Source organism: Lepisosteus oculatus, chromosome 27 (assembly GCF_040954835.1).
Source record: "Lepisosteus oculatus isolate fLepOcu1 chromosome 27, fLepOcu1.hap2, whole genome shotgun sequence".
Classification (NCBI taxonomy): Eukaryota; Metazoa; Chordata; class Actinopteri; order Semionotiformes; family Lepisosteidae; genus Lepisosteus; species Lepisosteus oculatus.
This window is the reverse complement of record NC_090722.1, coordinates 7976808-7995762: the sequence shown is the minus strand read 5'-3', so window position 1 is coordinate 7995762 and position 18955 is coordinate 7976808. Positions and strand designations below refer to the sequence as shown.

At 39.3% G+C, this 18955-nt stretch overlaps 1 protein-coding gene across 1 annotated transcript in view; it reads left to right on the top strand.

The window, feature by feature from the left end:
* Positions 1-18585, top strand: part of xrcc1 (X-ray repair complementing defective repair in Chinese hamster cells 1) — a 53161-nt gene extending 34576 nt beyond the window's left edge. Inside the window, exons 13-17 of the mRNA XM_015336572.2 lie at positions 2100-2154; positions 3640-3779; positions 6828-6918; positions 8140-8215; positions 13260-18585. Of these exons, the coding sequence (XP_015192058.2) occupies positions 2100-2154; positions 3640-3779; positions 6828-6918; positions 8140-8215; positions 13260-13373 (476 nt within the window). The 3' untranslated portion in view covers positions 13374-18585. The remainder of the gene's footprint in view (positions 1-2099; positions 2155-3639; positions 3780-6827; positions 6919-8139; positions 8216-13259) is intronic.
* The last annotated feature ends 370 nt before the right edge of the window (positions 18586-18955 follow it).

Sequence of the window (18955 nt, the reverse complement as noted above, 5' to 3'; positions counted from 1 at the left end):
AGCAGTATTTCTGTTTCTGTCCGACTTTCTGTTGGATTAAAAGAGATGTATTCACAAGCCTGCTTGTTTACAATGTAATAGGGCCGTTCTACCTCCCTGGACGTTTTGTTGTTGCCTTGTTCTGAATCACAGACATTGATAGCGATATGGCATCTGTTGTATGATGTAAGTTGGAGGTTTTACACATCTCTGTGTACATTTTACTTTCTTTGTGCTGTAGTTTGAAATGCACTCATCAAATTCTTTCTAACCCGAAAATATAAAGATAGCATCGCATTTCCTCTTTAAGTGCATTAATGTGCATAAGGTTGTGGTTAGTCGTGTTAACTGCACTTGTGTAAATAAAACTGCACGAAGGATATTTTGGACAATGAATGGACAGTTTGGAGTCTTCTTTCTGTAGTGGTCCCCTCTAGGTTCCGTATTTGTTTTATAGGAGACAACTTTTCAGACTACAAAGAAATTATGTAGTTATATGCCACAAGTTAAGAGATAGAGTTAGGAATAATACATTTCACCATCAGGCCTTCTGGGACACCACAGAGATCTTGCCTCTTGGTTTTCAGAGTGCCCTCAGGCATTGATTAAGGTTGGGAAAGCACTGTGAAGTTTTTTGTATAGAAAAGATAAGAGAGAATTAAGTGGCTGTTTGACTAGATGTATGGCCTATTATTAATTAGAAAGGCTTGTGATTAACAATAGGAGTGGTCTGCCACATCCCTCCTGCAAAGATCTTGTCTGCTAAAGTAACAGGCTTCCATTAGAACATATACAGCATATTTGTGCATAAAATGGGGATTCATGTGTACAGTCTGTACAACACTACCTGCACTACCTGTTCCACAATAGGCACATATCACCCACAGGATGTGACTGTGTAATCTACAGGTTAATGTGACTTTTTCACTGTCTGCATAATTAGTAACAATGTACTTGTCCTATCCCTTTGATGCCATTAATTGCAAATGGGTCCTGGGTTTCCCCTTTTTAAAGCTCTGTATTGATTAAGCCATTGAAAAGGGCTAATTGATCTGCAGTACAAAATGAACTGGAGTGAATCTTATAATGCCCTGTTTCTCTCTCGCCCAGTGTTATCTTTATTGTGGTGCAACTTTACCCCACTCTCATTGTTTCCTGCTCATGTTGTTGTTAATTATTTTTGGCACTTGAGATCTGTCTGAGGTGAATATGTAATTTCAAAGCAAGGCACTTTGTTTGCTTTGCTTTTTATACTTTTATACTGTTTCCACTTACGCAGGTTTATCAAAAGCACTCCTTTCCTAGCTGCATGCTTTTCTAGGCATATAATGATATTTTACACGTGCACTATGGCATTAACATTTAAATTGAAAACAGGACAAACCGCTTTTATGTCTGTCATGCAGGTTGTTTGTCTGAGGTCTTGTTGGCGAATCTAGATTCAATCAGCACAGCAGCACAGAAGCCACACAGAGACAAGATAAGGAACTCTGCCAAGACGAAGAGTTTTGTGATTGTCATTTTGCCAATAAAACTCATGCATCTGCAAGTTACCCTCGACACCAGATTGTCTTCATTGGCTGTGACATACTTTTTGCTACAAAATGTTATTAAACAGCCCCATTAGGTTGCAATGGATTTATCTTCAAATATACAAATATTTAAATATATCAATGAGAAATGTTCAGCTGTTGTTGCTTGAAGAAACAATGTCACAACTATAGTATCCTATAGTTCTGACAGCTATTGCTGATGAGATTTGGATTTCTTTGGAGTTGGGCAGAATTGCAGAATAAATGTAAGTCTCCAGGTAATAAAGCCTATGCCCCATGGAGAGGAATAGAGTACTTTGCTTTGCTTAGTGTCTTAATCCGTTCAGAAGAAGGTTCTTTAACCACATGATTCTGTTACTACCACAGCCTGTAGCCTGATCTCACCTGGTTTCAGACACTGAAATACTCTACCAAACACTAGATATAATATTACAATGTTAATAACACAACTTACAAATAAATACAACCCCATTCCTCGTCTACGTGTAGCAGTGAGGCAGTATTTTTCTTTGTAATATCTGCTTCCGTAAATCACCCCTCCATCTCCGTGTTCTGATCTCTCCACAGACAATTCCAGAGACAATGAGGATTCAGGAATGGACACAGAGGATGAGCTAAAAAGGTCAGTGGATCCCTGCTTGACTAACCATCTTTGTAAAGTAAGTTGTGTCTGATACTGGTCTTGGGTGTTCATATTCAGGCAGGATTTTGAATCGCTTCATATTTGATCCATTTTCAAACGTTTACACATTAATACAGGAAATCAGATAAAGGTGGGATGAAATTTGGCCAGCAGTTGTACCAAACTCTGTATCAGAACCCAAACACTGGAGTTGAACCTGTTTCACAGAGTAGTCATGATGGAGTCTACAGTTAATTTTTCTGCATGGTACTACAGGAATTTGCATTTCCAAACAATTGTAAAAGTAAGCCAGAATTAAGTCAAAGTAGAGTGACGAAATTTCCCAACTTTGCAGTTATACAGCACATCCACTTGCTTTACCAGTTTTCATATAAGCTGGCAGATCTTCAAGAAACTCAAGTTAGCGTGCTATAATTGGAGATGACTGACTGTGGAGAATCCATCTTGTTGGACAGAATGGGTGTAATTTCACCTTGTCATGCTGAGCTGTCTTAAGTGTTTTTAAAACCAAGCTAGTCATTTTGATGAATGTTTCAAAATGCTATTCAGGTCAGGAATGACTGCCATTGAATGTCAATGCCTGATAGTACATCGCACATCTTTTCCAGTTGCCGAGACCTTTCTGCACAAAAAATATGGGAGAAAACTAGGTATTTCTAGAGGTGGCTTTTATTTTAGCTATTGAGCAGCACACCTGACTTTGAGATTGTAATTTCAGTCAATTAACAGTTCTCCCTGAACCTGACTGAAAGAAGTGTGACTTCTCTCACTTTTATTTTTGAAGCAGCCACAAACCTCACTCTTGTTAGTGTTGGTTGTATTAGAGCCCAGATTAGATTCTGTTTTTTTGTCCTCTGCGTCTTCATCTTTTCTGGGAATGCCTGCCTTACAGAATGTTGATTATTTGAACACAAAGTAGTTATTTTTGGAGAAATAAAAGCAAATATAAAGTGGGAACAAAAGCAAAGCATACATTTGCAAAGCAAATATAAAATGTATGAATCATGTCATTTATTTATTTATAAAGTGCCTTTCAAAACTCAAGGAAACCCACTTCACCCGAAAGGATGAAGTGTCAAACAAGGAGCTAAACAAGGACACTGGGTCATACTTTAGGAAACAAATTCATTTAGGACTCCTGATAATAGGAGCCACTTTTTTACACAAGGATTTGGGGCATGAGGTCAAAAGAGAAATTACTAAGGAATCAGTACACAAGGAGTTCTGGGTACCTAGAAAAGGCTGCCCATCCATGTGGTTGAGGCCCAGACTCTCTGTCCTTTCAGGCTGGACCTGGGTGATATTTTAGATTGACTTTGCGACTAAACTACAAAATGAGAGTAGATGGTTGGAGGACCTCCTCTTGTTTAAGGCTTTGTCTTCTGTTCTCCGTCGTGGTTGTTCACCTTGACACTGCTTGGGCTCTGTAGTTCTTTTTGTGTAACGTGTGTGTGTGTGTCCCAGGGTGGAGACTGAGAATCGTGGCAAGAAGCTGGTGAGCCCGCAGGCGGCCGGAGGACAGGAGGAGGACTTGTACGCTGGATCCACAGATGAGAACACCGACGTCGAAGAAGAGAAAGACCAGCCTGTCCCAGAACTGCCAGGTGAGGCTTTCTCCTTATTTAATGTGACCAGGGTGATTTCGTACTATAGTATTACTTTTATACCATTTATCCACTTTAACAATATTAACAATAAAAAAAAACAAGAAAAAGCTTACTGAGTGCATTAGATGTTTTAATTTGAATCTTCCTTGCATGAATGGCAAAAAATGAGAGCTGGCAAGAAATGATCATTGATTATTTTCAAGCTAGCATAGCAAAATGAATTGAGTTGCATATATCATAATTCTTTATCATCGTAAGTATTATCTTCATCATTTTTTAATTTATGTAGCATAAGGTACAGTGCAAGTAATTATTACCTCACTGGAAATGTTCAAACAGGTTCATAGCATTTTGTTGTAGTTTTATCTCGAGGTTTTAATATTGTCTGTTCCTGCAAGAGACCATTAAAGGTCTCTTGCTTTAATCATTGCGGTTATAGTACCTACGAGCCAATCAGACAGCACACAGCAAGCTCATGGTGTCTTCCAAACATTATCACATATCGGATAAAGAATACAGAGCAGTGGAGGCTGATCCTCTTCCACTTTGTATGACAACTTTTTTTATGATCTATCTCCAATATACCTGGTCCTTTCCAAGATATTTCCTACCTTAAGAAATTGTATCTCTGTTTCCAAAGGTTTGAAAGCTCTAAACAACAAAGAGGGATTGGTTTCTGACTGTGCATAGAGGAATATTATGCCATTTTATCTTATGATGTTTTTACATTTTGTTATGTTGCAAAAATCGAATAGAAGTACATTTACATGGGATTTTCTGTCACTGATATACACAACTTACTCTTGAATAGTAAAGTGGAACAAAAGCTTTGGAATATTTTAACATGTAATTTAAAAGCAAGCATTGAAATGTCATGTTTTTCCTTTTCCCGTAAAGGGCTATATAAAATAGTTTATTATTATAATGTTTTGATCTGATACGTTTTCCCCACATTTGGTATGGCACAACACCTTGAGCCCAAGTGCATCTAATTTTTTAGTGAGATCACTCTAAAACATGAATGAAGTCCACCTACTGTATGAATACTTTCTGGAGCCTCTGCATGTTCTGTTGCTAATTATGCTTCTAGCTTTCATTTTTTAAATGACCTTCTGCAGCTGGATAAATTGAACTATAAAGGTCACTTCAATTGTTAAGGACAACTTTGGGAATTAGGGTTAATTAAGAGTAAAATGAAAAGGGGGCATGTTACCTGCTACTTCACTAGTGCATCTTGGGAAGCCAGCTCCAAAACTGAGGACATTGATGCTAATATGACCCATGCTTGCTAATCTTTGTAGCCCCCAGCATGTCTCGGTCGCACTCCCAGAGATCCGCTAACCCAGTACTGTTCTACTTGTGAACTTTTCACTCCTCTCCACTGCAGTATTGTTTCTGCAATCAGGTCCTACAGTATATAGATTGCAATAGAGTGGATTGGAATTCCTGCAAGCTGAACAGCCCTGCTTTGCATTCACAGAAAAAAACTGTCAATGTGAAGTGATCATCATGGAGTCCTGACAAAAAAGCCATTTTAATGTATGCAACAGAAGGATATCCAGGACTCCTTTCCAGCTTTTTTTTACTGGTGGCATTTAATTTTTCCTCTAATCACATCCCCTGCAGTTCAAAAGGGGTGCAGGCGTGTCACGTCAAAGAGCCATGTTCTTCTCTCAGATCGGCATTTAATTAAGAACTCTCAATTACAAGAAAGAAGAAGCTAAAACCTGTTTCGTGCTTCACGGCCCATTTTGATAAATTAAAAAAGTTACAGTGGCAAATCTGAATGTGAATTTGAAATAAATTAATAATGTTGTTTTCATAGTCTGGTTCCTCAAAGCTTGGATGATCAAATCACGGCGGAATTCATAGCAAATTTGTGTAGTCCTTTTATTATGACACTGAATGATGCCAGAGGATTTTAAAAAAGTCACTTTGGTTGTTGAAAAAGAGAATTGACAGATTCCCCACACATCTGGGAAGAAATCTTTTTTTCCTAACTCATCTTCTACAGTCTGCAGATTGTGTACCCAGCTCCCACCTCCCCTGCCTTTAACTCGCATGTCTGCATACATATGGGTGACTCTCATAGCAGGTGGCCATTGAAGACACATAGTCCAACCCTGGGACAGAGCCAGAGCTGAGAATACTGATGAAGGATCAGGGAACAAAGCAGCAGTGTCTGGAATTGCACAAAAAGGTGCAGATGTTCTGGGGGAGGGGACATATTGCTGGTTTGTTTTTCAAAACCCAGACCCCTGACCAGCATACAGAGATTTGTTGATATATTTTGGTAATTGGTAAAATGAATAGAACTCCAATAGTCTTGCAAAATCGATGGCTCTCTCTGCGTAGGTTATTTTGCCCGAAAAAGTTTAAAATGAATATATTAATTTTTCAATCACACATTTTCTTAATTTCTATCCACCCTATATAGTACCATTGATTTTTTTAACACTATGTTTTGATGTTGCAGTGAGGACATGCAGACACGCTTCTCCATCACGTTTCTGACAGAGGCATTCATCATTGACCCTTTGGGTAATAGGCAGTAATTGGAAGCGTGGCACTTCTCACTGATGCTACTGCAACCTTGCAGGTCACAGGAGTCCCTGTTGCTCTGATAGCTGAGAATACTGTGGTCCATTAAGGCACTGACTGTCTTGTCATAGGCCAGCCAAAATTTGGCTTTGTGAATCCTGTGCCCACTCAGAACACAACATCCCCTTACAGAGCAGTTCAAGTTTTGACATATTGTAGGCTCCACACCACCTGACGAGACTTAGCATCACCTATCAAGAGAGTTAAAGGACTCTGACTGACAACACTGCAATCCTGTGGAGGTACCTGGGAAGTTGCAAGAGTCAATGTTGGCTTCTGCGTAGCTTATCCCTACCCTTAGGAATTTGCAAGACGAGGATAAGACCGAGATTGCTTTTGACATCTAGTTAAATACGTTTATCATTATCAAGTTTATCTGAAGTGCCTGTGCAATTTGAAATCTTTGAAATATTTCCTTAACATTTCTTTTTTCTTTGTTTGCAGAATTCCTAAAGGGGAAACACTTCTTCCTCTATGGGGAGTTTCCCAAAAAGGAGAGGCGTCTGTTATACCGTTACATCACAGCCTTTAATGGGTGAGTCCAAGCAACATTCAGTCAACTCATCCAGAACCTACCAGAGATATCGTTCTTCAGTTACTCCTGTATACCTCGTTGTTTAACTTAACTTTGTGATGCATTACACTGGCAGAGTGGGTTGGTGGTTGCAATATGACGTTATTGTAGAGCACCTAACACCGAACTACTTGCAGAAAGCTGCAGATAACTGCAACTTATAGAAGATAGTTTTCTCTGAGATTGACTATTAAACCTTTGGACCTTTCCACCTTGGACCTTGGTGATCATTAAGGGGAACATCTCCTTGAGAATAAATCTAAAGGATGGCAGGAATATGCATCCTGTTTAAACCTCTGGCAATGTAATAACTTGACCAGGGCTCATTGCTATGCATTTAAAACTCAATTGTATGCCAAGCTGTTATCCATCAATCAGATTTTATTTTACAGGGCAGTTTCATAATCACTGCCCAACACAAAAGCACAGTAATTGCAAAGATTGCAAGTTACAGGACAAGTAGCATCAAGTAATGGATGGGTTTCAGAATCAATTATATGATTCTGTCAAGCTCTGCATATACAAGCCTCCAGAATGAGCACTTAAGATCTACAAGGCATTTATAAGAAGACTGTACATTTCTAAGACAACAGCCCTGTCTGAGTGAAGGATTCATATAAAATATCAGCTGCATATTGGAGGTAATAGCACTGACGAGAGAGTAAGGAGCAGTCGCTGTAGTTCCAATGAGATGGGAAGTTCAGTACAATTCATAGAGAGGAGGAACTGGTGTCAGCTTAAGTTTGAAAAAGCAGATCCTACAACCTACCACCAAAAGCCAGTGTATTAATTGGGGTGATCTTTAATAGAAGATCTTTAATAGAATGTGAATTTAGATTTTAATAGATGGGCACCTTCATCCAAGGTGACTTACATTTTCAAAACTACAGTTTTTAAAATGTAAGTATTTCACTACTACTGTATCAAAGAATCTAGAATAGGAAGAGAAAACTCAAAGGACAGGGGCTGATGAATAATAGACAGCTGGAGGTGACAGTAGCTATGTACCAGTAGTAGCAACTAACCCGCAGCCATTTCCTCAACTGGATTTGAATTTCAATGTACGTGTTCTTCACAGTTAGCCAGACCTGCCTAGATAAATTAGGACTGAGTGCTGGGTTACATGCTGCTGTCAGGGCAAGCGCGTGGGACTGAGTTCTCTCTTTCTCTCTGTGCACACAGGGTCATCGAAGACTACATGAGTGAAAAGGTCCAGTTTGTCATCACAGCACAGGAATGGGATGATAGTTTCGAAGACGTGAGTTTGACATCCTTGTGTTGCCTCTCCGCTCCCCACTCCTTCTCCCCTAAAGCTAGGGCTTAGGTTTGGCAAGGATTAGGGGCTGTTTGAGGGGGGTTTGAGGCTGAGCAATGTCGAAACTCAACAAAAGCAGCTGAAGGGTTTTCATGAGTAAGTTCATGAAGACATTGGGACGTTAGGCGAGAAACAAAGATCTTTGGGGATAATTGACTGACATCTTCAAAATCATAATATGCTTTTCTTGGGTGTTCAAAAAGGATTTCAAAGAATACCATCACTCTTTGCACACGTTGAAATCAGTGATAAATTCAGAGCTGGAGGTTAACTATTAAACATGCTAGACTAGAGCTCTGTGGTTAAAAAGAATAACAGTCTGATCCAGTCTGGTAGACCGTCTAGCTGCTGTAAACTAAATTTTCTGAAAGAGTATTTAGAAATACGCTAAAGAAGTACAGTGCTCTGCTGCCTACTGAACCTTTAATTATCTTCAATAATCCACTCATGTTTAACTTGAGAAAAGAAGTCTTTAAACAAAACTGAAGACCTCTACTATAGAACATTAAAAAATGTACCTGCTTTTTTTCCATCTCTTAAATCTAAACTATAGCCACATGTAGGCTTACTGATTAAATATATACAGAACATGAATTCATAGAGTAAAATAATTAATCCTTTTTTATTATTTTACTGACAGAATATCATAATGACCCCACAGATGTAACTTGCACTTGTGCATTATGCAGTTAGTCAGTTTTAAAATAACGTAAGATCACTTTATTGGCCATATACAATTTCTTGTATTAGGAATTTGTCTTTTTGCATACCTCAACTTGCTCTCCATGAGACACACTGACAGGGAGAGAAGCTTGGGGTCAGAGTGCAGAGTCAGCCATTGTACAGCACACCTGGAGCAGTTGGGGTGAAGGGCCTTGCTCAGGGGCCCAACGGAGTAGGATTCCTCTGCCGGCCGCGGGATACGAACCGGCAATCTTCCAGCCACAGGCGCAGATCCTGAGCCACAGAGCCAGGGTTAAAAGCCACACAGAAAATCTAATTAGCTAGTGATCTTGTTTAAGATTGAGATATGTTGAATACCCCTTTTCACACATCCTCCTGCTATCCAGTTCTCCTTGGGTTACATACACTTCTTGCTCTTGAACTCAGTTAAACTATTTAAAGAGAAACATCTACAAAATTTCAGTCAAATGGCCTGCAGAAATCTTCACCTAAACTATGTTGAATCATAGTAAAAAAATACTAGGAGTAAAAAAACTTCTGGCAAACGTTAAAATTTTTCTTCTCAAAGTTTCCATTCAGTGATAGGGATCGATGTTACACTATTCTCCTTTTCTGTTGATAGTGCTCAAAATGCGATCTTTTTTTGCTCAACCTTTCCTCCAGCAAATTCTATGAAGCAAAATCTACAGGATGCAGATCAAAAAGACTATGATCTTTTTGAATTTCTGGGCAAGCCGTACTGTGTGTTCATGTTCCAAGTCATTAACAACCTCCTGCCAATCTGCATCTAACCGATTTATGGAGCATCAGTTAACTGTTATGTCAGTTGTGTTTATGTGGAGTTTTCATTCATGCTAAGGCCTTGGGGAAGTATCCATTATTCAATGATCTCTCGATAGCACTGCTGTCATTTGAAATTTGGTAAATGGATTCCTAATTAGAGTCTGGACTCACCCCCACACACAATCCATGTTACTGCCTTCTTATTTTTCCTTGAAAAATTTTGTTTAGCTTTAGACTGTGGGGCAGAGCGGCCTTTCTAAGTAGTCTTATATGTATAAATGACTACGTGATTAAAGTTGCTGTCTTAAATTCTTCACCACAACGCTGCCTATGTTAAGATGCTACTTGCTGAGAAGCAGCTGCAGTTTCTCAGTGCTCGGCTAGTGCACCTTTGAAATGTTTATTCTGTCACCAGCAGTCGAGAGTGAAAGCTTCCCTTAGATTTCAGAGCTGTCACTTATACTCTTCCCTCTGTTGCCCAGTTTAGTAGTTAGCCGTTCATCCCTGTAAATTCACAAATGACCTTGTGATTTCAGGACACACACACGAAGACAAAACTCACATTCAGTTTTTAAGAAGCAACTTGGATTATTTATAGAAGCAATTGTGAAAGGTGGATCAGATTCTCTCATTTGTAGGTTGTTTCCTAAGTTCTTAACTTTCAGTATTATGAATTCTTTACTTTGAAGTTCAGGGACAATATATTTGATGGCAATATATTTGACTGTTGCCACCTTCTTGTTGGGTGTCAAGCAAAATCAGGTTGCATGGATGCTACTGGAGACCTCAAGGAAAACCAGATTGCTGCTGTAAGGCTATAAGTATTATTGGTGGGCCTGTGGGTCACTGAATGAAAATTTCTGAACCAGTGGTCAGGTAAAGGTGAATATGGACACTTCATCAGCAGGAAGTAAAGTCTTTGGGATGTTAAAATAAGATCCTGGCTGCTTTAGGTAATTAAAGATTCCAAGGCACAGTTCATAAGAGTAAGGCTGTGAATATGAGTGTCCTGGGTAAATTCCACACTGTAACTTTCAATCAGGTTCACTCTTGGTTGGATTGACAAACTGTTTCTCACTTCTCCTCCTGGTCTGCTGGGTAGTGGAGCTGTTGTGTGACACTCAGATGAATGCTTCAGTGGTGAATTAAGTTGGTCTCTCATATCTAAAGAGCTTTGGGATCCTTCAGGATGAAAAACGGTATATAAATGCAAGGGGTTTATTGATAATAATGTACATTCCTGGTGCAGTAAACCAATCTTCAAGGTGAATCACTGTGTGGTTAGATGTGTCACACAGATCACTCAGAGACACTGGACTGGGATTACCAGCAAAGATTCTGATTTTGTTTCAGTCACTTGTATGAAGCAGAGGTGAGGTGTTAATCTTCCCTCCCTGTGAATCCCTATCTCTTTCACTTTGCAGATCTACTATTGTACTTAACTGATGTCAAGGCCGGGGTCACTCAATATCCGCTGTGTCTAAGCCCTATAAAGGATTATACCCCAGATCAGAGCCTTTTCCAGCATTAAGATTCGTCTGCGATAAGGTTGTTCACAGAATGATGGAAAAGTTCAGCGGCATTCAGAAGACAAGCCAGAGGGTATAGATAAGATTTTAAAACCCGTAGAAGGCACATCTCTACAAAAAAAGCACCCTGGAAACAGCTTTCACTGACAAAAGTGTCAGCGTTAATTTTAGCTGTCATCCTTCTTAATAGCAGTGTGACTTTCCAGAAATGACAGTCCTTCGTGATTAGGATGGAAACACATGAATATTATAATGCAAAGAGGGGTGACTATATGTATCAGATGGAAATGAGAAACAGCTTTTCTCCATATTCATATTTTAGCCAAAAAATCTCCTTGACCCGTCTGTTTGGATAGAGAGAAAAGAAGATGACAGAGTCCATCCTCAAAACAAAAATCTTACTCGGGATAACACATCCTGAGCCTGGAACAGGATTTACAAATGGAACTACAGTAGACTCTCTTAATATCTAGATAGTTTCAAATTTCTCACCTTGGTTAATTAAAATACTTTCTATCAAGCATACAGGTAGTTCTCGATTTACTCCTAAATTACACTTTTTTGTTAACTTAACTTAAAAAAATATATAAAGTTTCTTAATTTAGGATGAAATTTGTTCTCGTTGTAAGACGTTTGGCTGCAGTCAGTAGCTGGTGATCTTCAGTAATGGGTTTTTAGGCATTATATGCTGTGCATTTGCAGTTGCACACCAGGATGAAAATTGCCACTTGGCTGGCACACAGGTAGCTAGGCAAAATTGTCTTTACGTTAAAATTACCCTTTATGTTTTGTGGAATAGATTTTTTTTTCCCCGCAAAGGTGATTGATAGGGCCAGTTTCCTTTCAGAGAATGAAGACTTCTGCCCTGAAATTGTCAGAAGGCTGTCTTGTATCATCTCTTGCAGGAAAGGTTTAGTTATCATGGTGCTGCTTTTGAAGGTACCTCTACGTCTCAGAGGAAAAGAAGCAATAGAATTTACAGGGCCCACCTTTAACCTACCAATATTTACTGCGTTTTTCACAGTGGTTCTATTTTTAAACTACTGTCAGTTCTCTTGCTTGAAAAAAAAACATTTTTTCTGATTCTGAATTAACTCTCCTACACTAAAAAGCTACTCTTCTATACTAATGTACTAGATCCAGGACACGTGTTTTAATGGAACTCCCATCTCTTTTTTCTAATTCCTCACATGGGGATTCCTGGAGATTCTCTTTAAAATTATGTAGAGCTTTGAGGTTTTCTGGTGACCTCAAGTGAAATCACAGCACGTTTTCAGACGCTGTGTCACAGTATGTTTTGCAACAGAGCAAGAATCACCCTGACCTTTATCTTCAGAGGTCAGAGTGAACTCTCAAGCATGTTTTCTTTTTCGCCCTGACAGATGTTCTAAGAAAACGCTTGACTTTCTAGAGCCCTATCTACGCACACAATACTGGTCAAACTGGTGTCTGTGCCTCTTGTGCATTCTCATTCATGAGCTCTTTCACAGAGTGGTTAATATTGCCGGAGTTCTTTCAGGAGTGGATATTTTGGACAGAAGGTTTCACTGGAAGCCTATCCTTCAAGCAGAATTTGTTCATTTGGAAAAGTAGAAATACAGGGGGTCCCGTTTATGCCTGACATATATATTTTTGAAACAAAAAGGTTGGTAAAGAAAAACACAAATTAAATTACATTGACATATGAACAAGAGTTACATTTTACTCTTAACACCTTACGTGTAACGGAACAGAAAATATTTGCATTGTAAGTCCCATTTGTATGACTAGCAACTACACTACCATACTTAAAGTAGAAATCAATAAATTCAGCTTGTGTTGCCACACCGTAATGATCTAGCATTCAAATTTTCAAGGGCTCACTATAAATGACAAAGAAAATTAGTCAGTTATAATTAAACCCAGATATTTAAAATATAAGTGTCAGATATAAAAGGTACACTTTGTGTGAGCAGATACCTTTGATGAGTCTTTCACTGTTTGTCTTACAGGCCCTGATGGAAAACGGCAACCTGTCCTTTGTGAAACCACGCTGGATCTACATCTGCAACGAGCGTCAGAAACTGGTGCCCCATCAGCCCTACGTGGTTGTTCCCCAGGCCTAACACAGAAGGCCCCCAAAATTAGCCAATAGCAGGCAAGATACACAATCCACCAGCAAAGTAAATATGTAGGACAGGACCCTAGCAGACAAACCTCTCAGGATTTATCATGCTGCCTGCACAACATGGCATCACAAGACTTTTCAGCCTCAGAGTTCAGATTTCAGCCTTTTTTTTTTTCCTCACCACCATCTAAAGAACAGGAGCCTGGGATGACGTGAGCATGGCAAATGTTCTTTTAAACTGACTGACAACCATCCCCGATACCTTGGGGATGAATTTCACAACTTGTTTTTTTGTTTCTTGATGTTGTTGCTGTTTTTTTTTTACATTGGCTTAAAAACAAATAAAAAGACATTTCAGGGACGCTAGTTGATCCCTTGCCTTCTGAAGGTGAATGATTGCCTCTCTGCAGACTTTAAGTGTGATTCAGCCTTCAGTTCTCCATAAGAAAATCGCTGTGCAGCTCTCTTCAGGCATCATGATACTGAAAACAGTACTGAATGCTGCAGAAGTCAAACTTAGGTCTGACTTTTCCACTCTTCCACCAGAGACAGATGGATTCCTGCTCACTCCTTGCTTTTTGTGCAGTATTCTTGGCCGGGATTGTAACCCCCATAACAGAGCTGTCCATACATCACACAGCAAGTGATTACCCTTCAGACTATTCAGACAGTGGACAGCCTCCTCCTGTGATGCAAGATGAATCTTACAATGAGAAAGTCTCTCACAAGCTGGCTGTTTGCTGTTTTGCTATATTTCCTAAGCTCAAGGGCAAGAATTTATTGGCCGTTAAGGTCCAAATCAAAAGGTACACATGACCAAAATGATATTTAGGGTGCACAGTATACAATTCGGAATTTGCTTATTCTAGTAATATCAGTGCTGAAATCTGTTTCGGGAGGTGTGGCAGGGGGACAGGAGAGAGTGAGATGGGAGGTCCTTGCCTCGGATATGTTTCCCAGAAATCCTTGGGAAATGAATGACCTGGCACTAGAGTAGTTGGAAGAAGATCAGTTAGCCGTCTGAAGCAGATGCGTCCTACGTGGTCTTTCCTTGTAGTAATTGACCAAGACAAAAATATATTGAAAAACTCCCCAAAAAAGTGCTGCGTCAGTGTGAGGGAGCAAAGCTCTTGGCTGAATTAGCTGCTTGGAGAAGGGAGCAGAACTTCAGCGACAGTGCAACCCTGAAGGTAAAAACAAGCTGGACATCGGCCAAATGTGGCTTCGAGTGGAAAAAAGGTTTGGCTTTGTTTGCCTCCATTGGAAAATAAAAAGCTCCTTTTTCCCCACCATATTGACCATCTCCAAGTGTGTCTGTAAGCCCGTACACACCAACTTCACCTACTGTAAAGATCTTGTTACGGCACTACATATTACCTGAACATACGGAGTTAAAACAAGGAGTCGGCAGCTAACCCTGTTACTAGTGTCAGATTCTACCCTTCTCTTTTCTGAAGCCACATTCTGCTGACCTGCCATCTTCCTTTGGCTCGGCTTCCTTCTTGCCTCTCAGAGGATCTATCCTGGAGGTTGTGCACCCTTATCCTTGTAGCTGTTTCCATCTGCCCTTGGTTTCCTCACTCAGCCTGATGCAAAGTTTCATGGAATCTGCTCTCTTGGTCAGAGACCACAGGAAGCTTTCACCATGTGCTTTACCAGTCACTTTCCTCCTGCTTAGCAGATGGCAGGTTATTCCCCTTGGGCTTCTGGGGAAGTCTCTTTTAGAAGATGTTGGTTTGCAGTAAGTACATTTGTAGAGCAATTGAAAGGAAACAGTCCACCACCAGTTTTCTCAGATTAGTATGAGTTTGGCTGTGCTGTCTGGCAACAGGGCATTTGAAGAGGTCAAACAGTGTTAAATGGCAGCCAGCCAGTCCAAACAGGGCAATAACACTCTTCTATTGTAAATGCGTTTGCTCTTGGGCAGAGGACATTTGAATTACAGCAACAAAAGGACAATGAGGTCTGCTGTGCCAGAAGATACTTAACAAATTGTGCTGAACATATAGTAGATACTGATGAATGGATACTACGTGATATCTGGCAGATACAAGAAGCTTGGGAGCCTTTAATCTATCTATTGAACAGACAGTTTAATCAACAGTTTCTTAATGCTTGTCTATAAAATGACTTTCAGGGACTAGAGCTGAGCTACACATCAGCTACTGTGTCAGAGTTACTGGCAGCAGGACCTAGGTTTGACATCTTATCTGAAGGACTGCTCACACAGAGGTTAAGTAACTTGTTTGGGGGTGATGTGCAGTATACTATATACTAAGAACCTCCTGGCAAAAACCCTTTACCTTAACCACAGAAGACCTGGTCTCCTCATCACATACTATAGTGTGAGCTAACGTTTTCCTATCCTCCCTATACATCCTTTTGTCTGCAATGACAAAATGCACTGCACAAAATTTAGATCTCGCCTTTATACATTTGCAGTTGAACTTTTCTTACAAGACTGCTAAATATATAATACATGCAGACAGGGTGAGAACTCTGTAGGACTGGAATCAGTACTTTATTTTTAGGACTGCAAAGGATGGGAGAGTTTGACATTTGAAGATCCTAACAAATGATTAAGATTCAAACCTTCATTATTTGCTTAATTTTCTGATGAGGTCATCATAATTGCTAGTAAATATATTGAATGAAAACGCATTTATGTAGCGAGCGATCCATATAAATGAAATAAGACATTTGTGTGTACTTTTAGATTTTCTTATACAAAACTGTTTTTATATCTGAAAAGAAAGCAAGCTTTTATACGGTCCATGTGACTGATACTACTTGCAATTCTGTGAAAATCTCCTGTTTCCAATGCTCAGCAAGAGCAGCCTGCTGCGGACAAAATAATCTAGGCTAAATTGCACAAAACAAATGTTTATTAAGTCGCATTAAGTGCAGGTTAGAAGTTCTAATCAATTTTAATATCCCTATTAAACAACAAGGTGCAGATCACTATCAGATCAAACGAATAGCAGAAAGTAAATGTGGATTTTGGCAATTACGTAATGTTAGAGGTATGTTAAACAGTCCTTTTTGACATCATTGTTGATTAGGTATACATCTTGAACAAAGATATCAGATATTAGATAAAATAATTTTCATTTAAACTCTTTGAGTACTACATATCCAGAAATAGTCAGACTTTCAGTAGTCTCCTGGTAGTAACAATGGTATTGTATGTACATTTTCACCACTATCTGACATTTTTATTGCATCGGTATCACTTCACATACCAGTGAAAACGTCTGACAGAAAAGGGGGATTCTAGATCTATTTCTCTATTCAGATTGAAGGAATAAGAATTAATGTGACAAATCAAGTAGCTTTTTTTTTTGGCAGAAACTGAATCTATCCCTGAGCAGAAGAAAAATAAATATATCAACCTTCCATCTAATGATACAGTATGTGTCCAGTTAAAAGGAGAGGCCAATGAAACGAAAAAGTTGTAGCAGAGAATCCTGTCATGCCAAAGCTCGCAAATGGGTATAAACCATAGTAGCAGAAATATTCAACTTTCTGAATACAATACTTCCCATTGGGGAAGTCTTTCTTTTTCTTTGCACAAAAAGAATTTGCCGAAGTGATACTGGGCCACATTCAGTAATGGCAACTCCATTTGGGGGGGGGTCTGATATCGTCTACTTTTGCGAGCAATCCATTTGTCAGATAGCACTGCCATGAGCACAGACCCCTGAATAAAATCAAAAGGCTAGTGTCTGCCTTCAAGAAACGTTTGCCCAGAGTTCGTTCTGCACACTTTCGTTAGGTGCTTCAGTAGACAGTGTGGCTTCACAAGGCGAGGGACAATAAAATCGTCAGCCTGTACGTTCATATATCAGCTCACAAAACTTCCAATATATATGTACAATCATTCTGCCATGACACTCGTCAAATGTGTTCTCACTGATTATTTGCTATCTCATTATAGCATTCAGCATTTGTATTGCCTGTCTCCAGTGCTTCACCATTATAGATTGATGCAATGCACACAGGGAAAATTGAATTTCCCTTGTGAGTGATGCTTAAATGCATCATTCCAAAACTCGTCAAGTTTCTGTTAACAAAAGGGGGGAAAAAACGTCTGCGGCTTTGCAGGTTTGAGACCACTTTTGAATTCCTAGCCAGCGGATGACCCTTTCATTCATGCCCTCTTTTCACAGTGATTGTACTGTGATGTTGAGCAGATTTCAGTGATGTGAAAAGCTCTTCTGGGCTCATGGGAATGGCTGCTGTAACAATTGTACAGGAAACTGCTGAATGAATGTTAACAGGCCACTATTAGAACCAATTTTCCCCCATCTAGGACTTATCCCTCTAATTCCTTTATTATATTTCTAGCTCATTGTACACCTAATGATAGAGCTATAGTTATGTGCTAGTCGCCCTCATGTTTCATTAATCTGTGCTCAAAAGTTGCCAACATTTGAAACTGATTTGTGTGCTCTGTGGCAGCCATTACAGCTGCGAATGAGCCATTTTAAACTCCAACCGTGTCTGAATCATTGGTATCTGGTGATGAAGAAAAGCACTGCAGTATTTCCCCTCTTTATTTCCTGAAAAAATCCTAATTCATCTTTCAATGCAAAGAGGATGTAGTACTATCAGTACTCACCTTTTGTTTTCCAAAAAAACTATTCTTGTTTAACACCACAGTCTACTTCAAAAGATAATCAGTAGAAAAAAATGAAAGTAAAGTATCAGTGTTTCAGTTGTGATCAGCAGAACAGTTCTTTCTCCTTTGTGGGTTACATACATAGAGCCCTTCAGAGAAAGAGGAAGGGGGTAGGCTTAGATTGAAAACTCGGGATTGGATGTAGAAATTTGACTGAGTATCTAGCTGAATTAAAGTGATCAATTGCACTCAATAATTAAGTGTTTGGCTGGATTAAAAATCACAAGAACCATCGATACTGCAGTACAAAGATAGAGAGTCACCGCTCTGGGTGATACATATCGGACAGCCATCTGATTGATACAGTTACCTCTGTAAACACTGCAGAGCTACTGTATGCTTCAATGGTGCTTTGTCAATTACCAACTGGTGCTTCTGGGGTAGGTGGCTTTTTCTCTCAGTGTTTTATTTTTTGCATAAAGACAGTTGTATGGAGGAGGATGAAGCCTGACAACTGACAAGTTTTACTTCAATTACTGTTACTCGTGTTTTTAGTTTGATTTTTAAATAAAGAACAATGACAAATTAAGTTTTCTCTGCTTTAATATTCCCTTATTTCTTTCATATGTGATCACCTGATACAGGTAAAGTTCAAAAGAAGCAAGCTAAAATGGCCGTGATCTATAGGTTTTGGCAATGATGATCTGATCTAGACCTACAGTATTGTTTTGTCATTTTTGGTCTTAAACTAAATTAACTGGTTGTGGATTATGCATATGAGCTCCATACTCTTTGCCACTCTTGCAGAATAAGAACTGATGATTTGCAAAAAGGTGCATTTGATACAAATAAGACCTGATTTTACCAATTTAACATTTAAAGGTTTAAAAAGACTAAAAATCAGCTCTGTTGAGCCTTAAGTGGCTAGATTTCAATACTAACAAAGATAAAGAGAACTG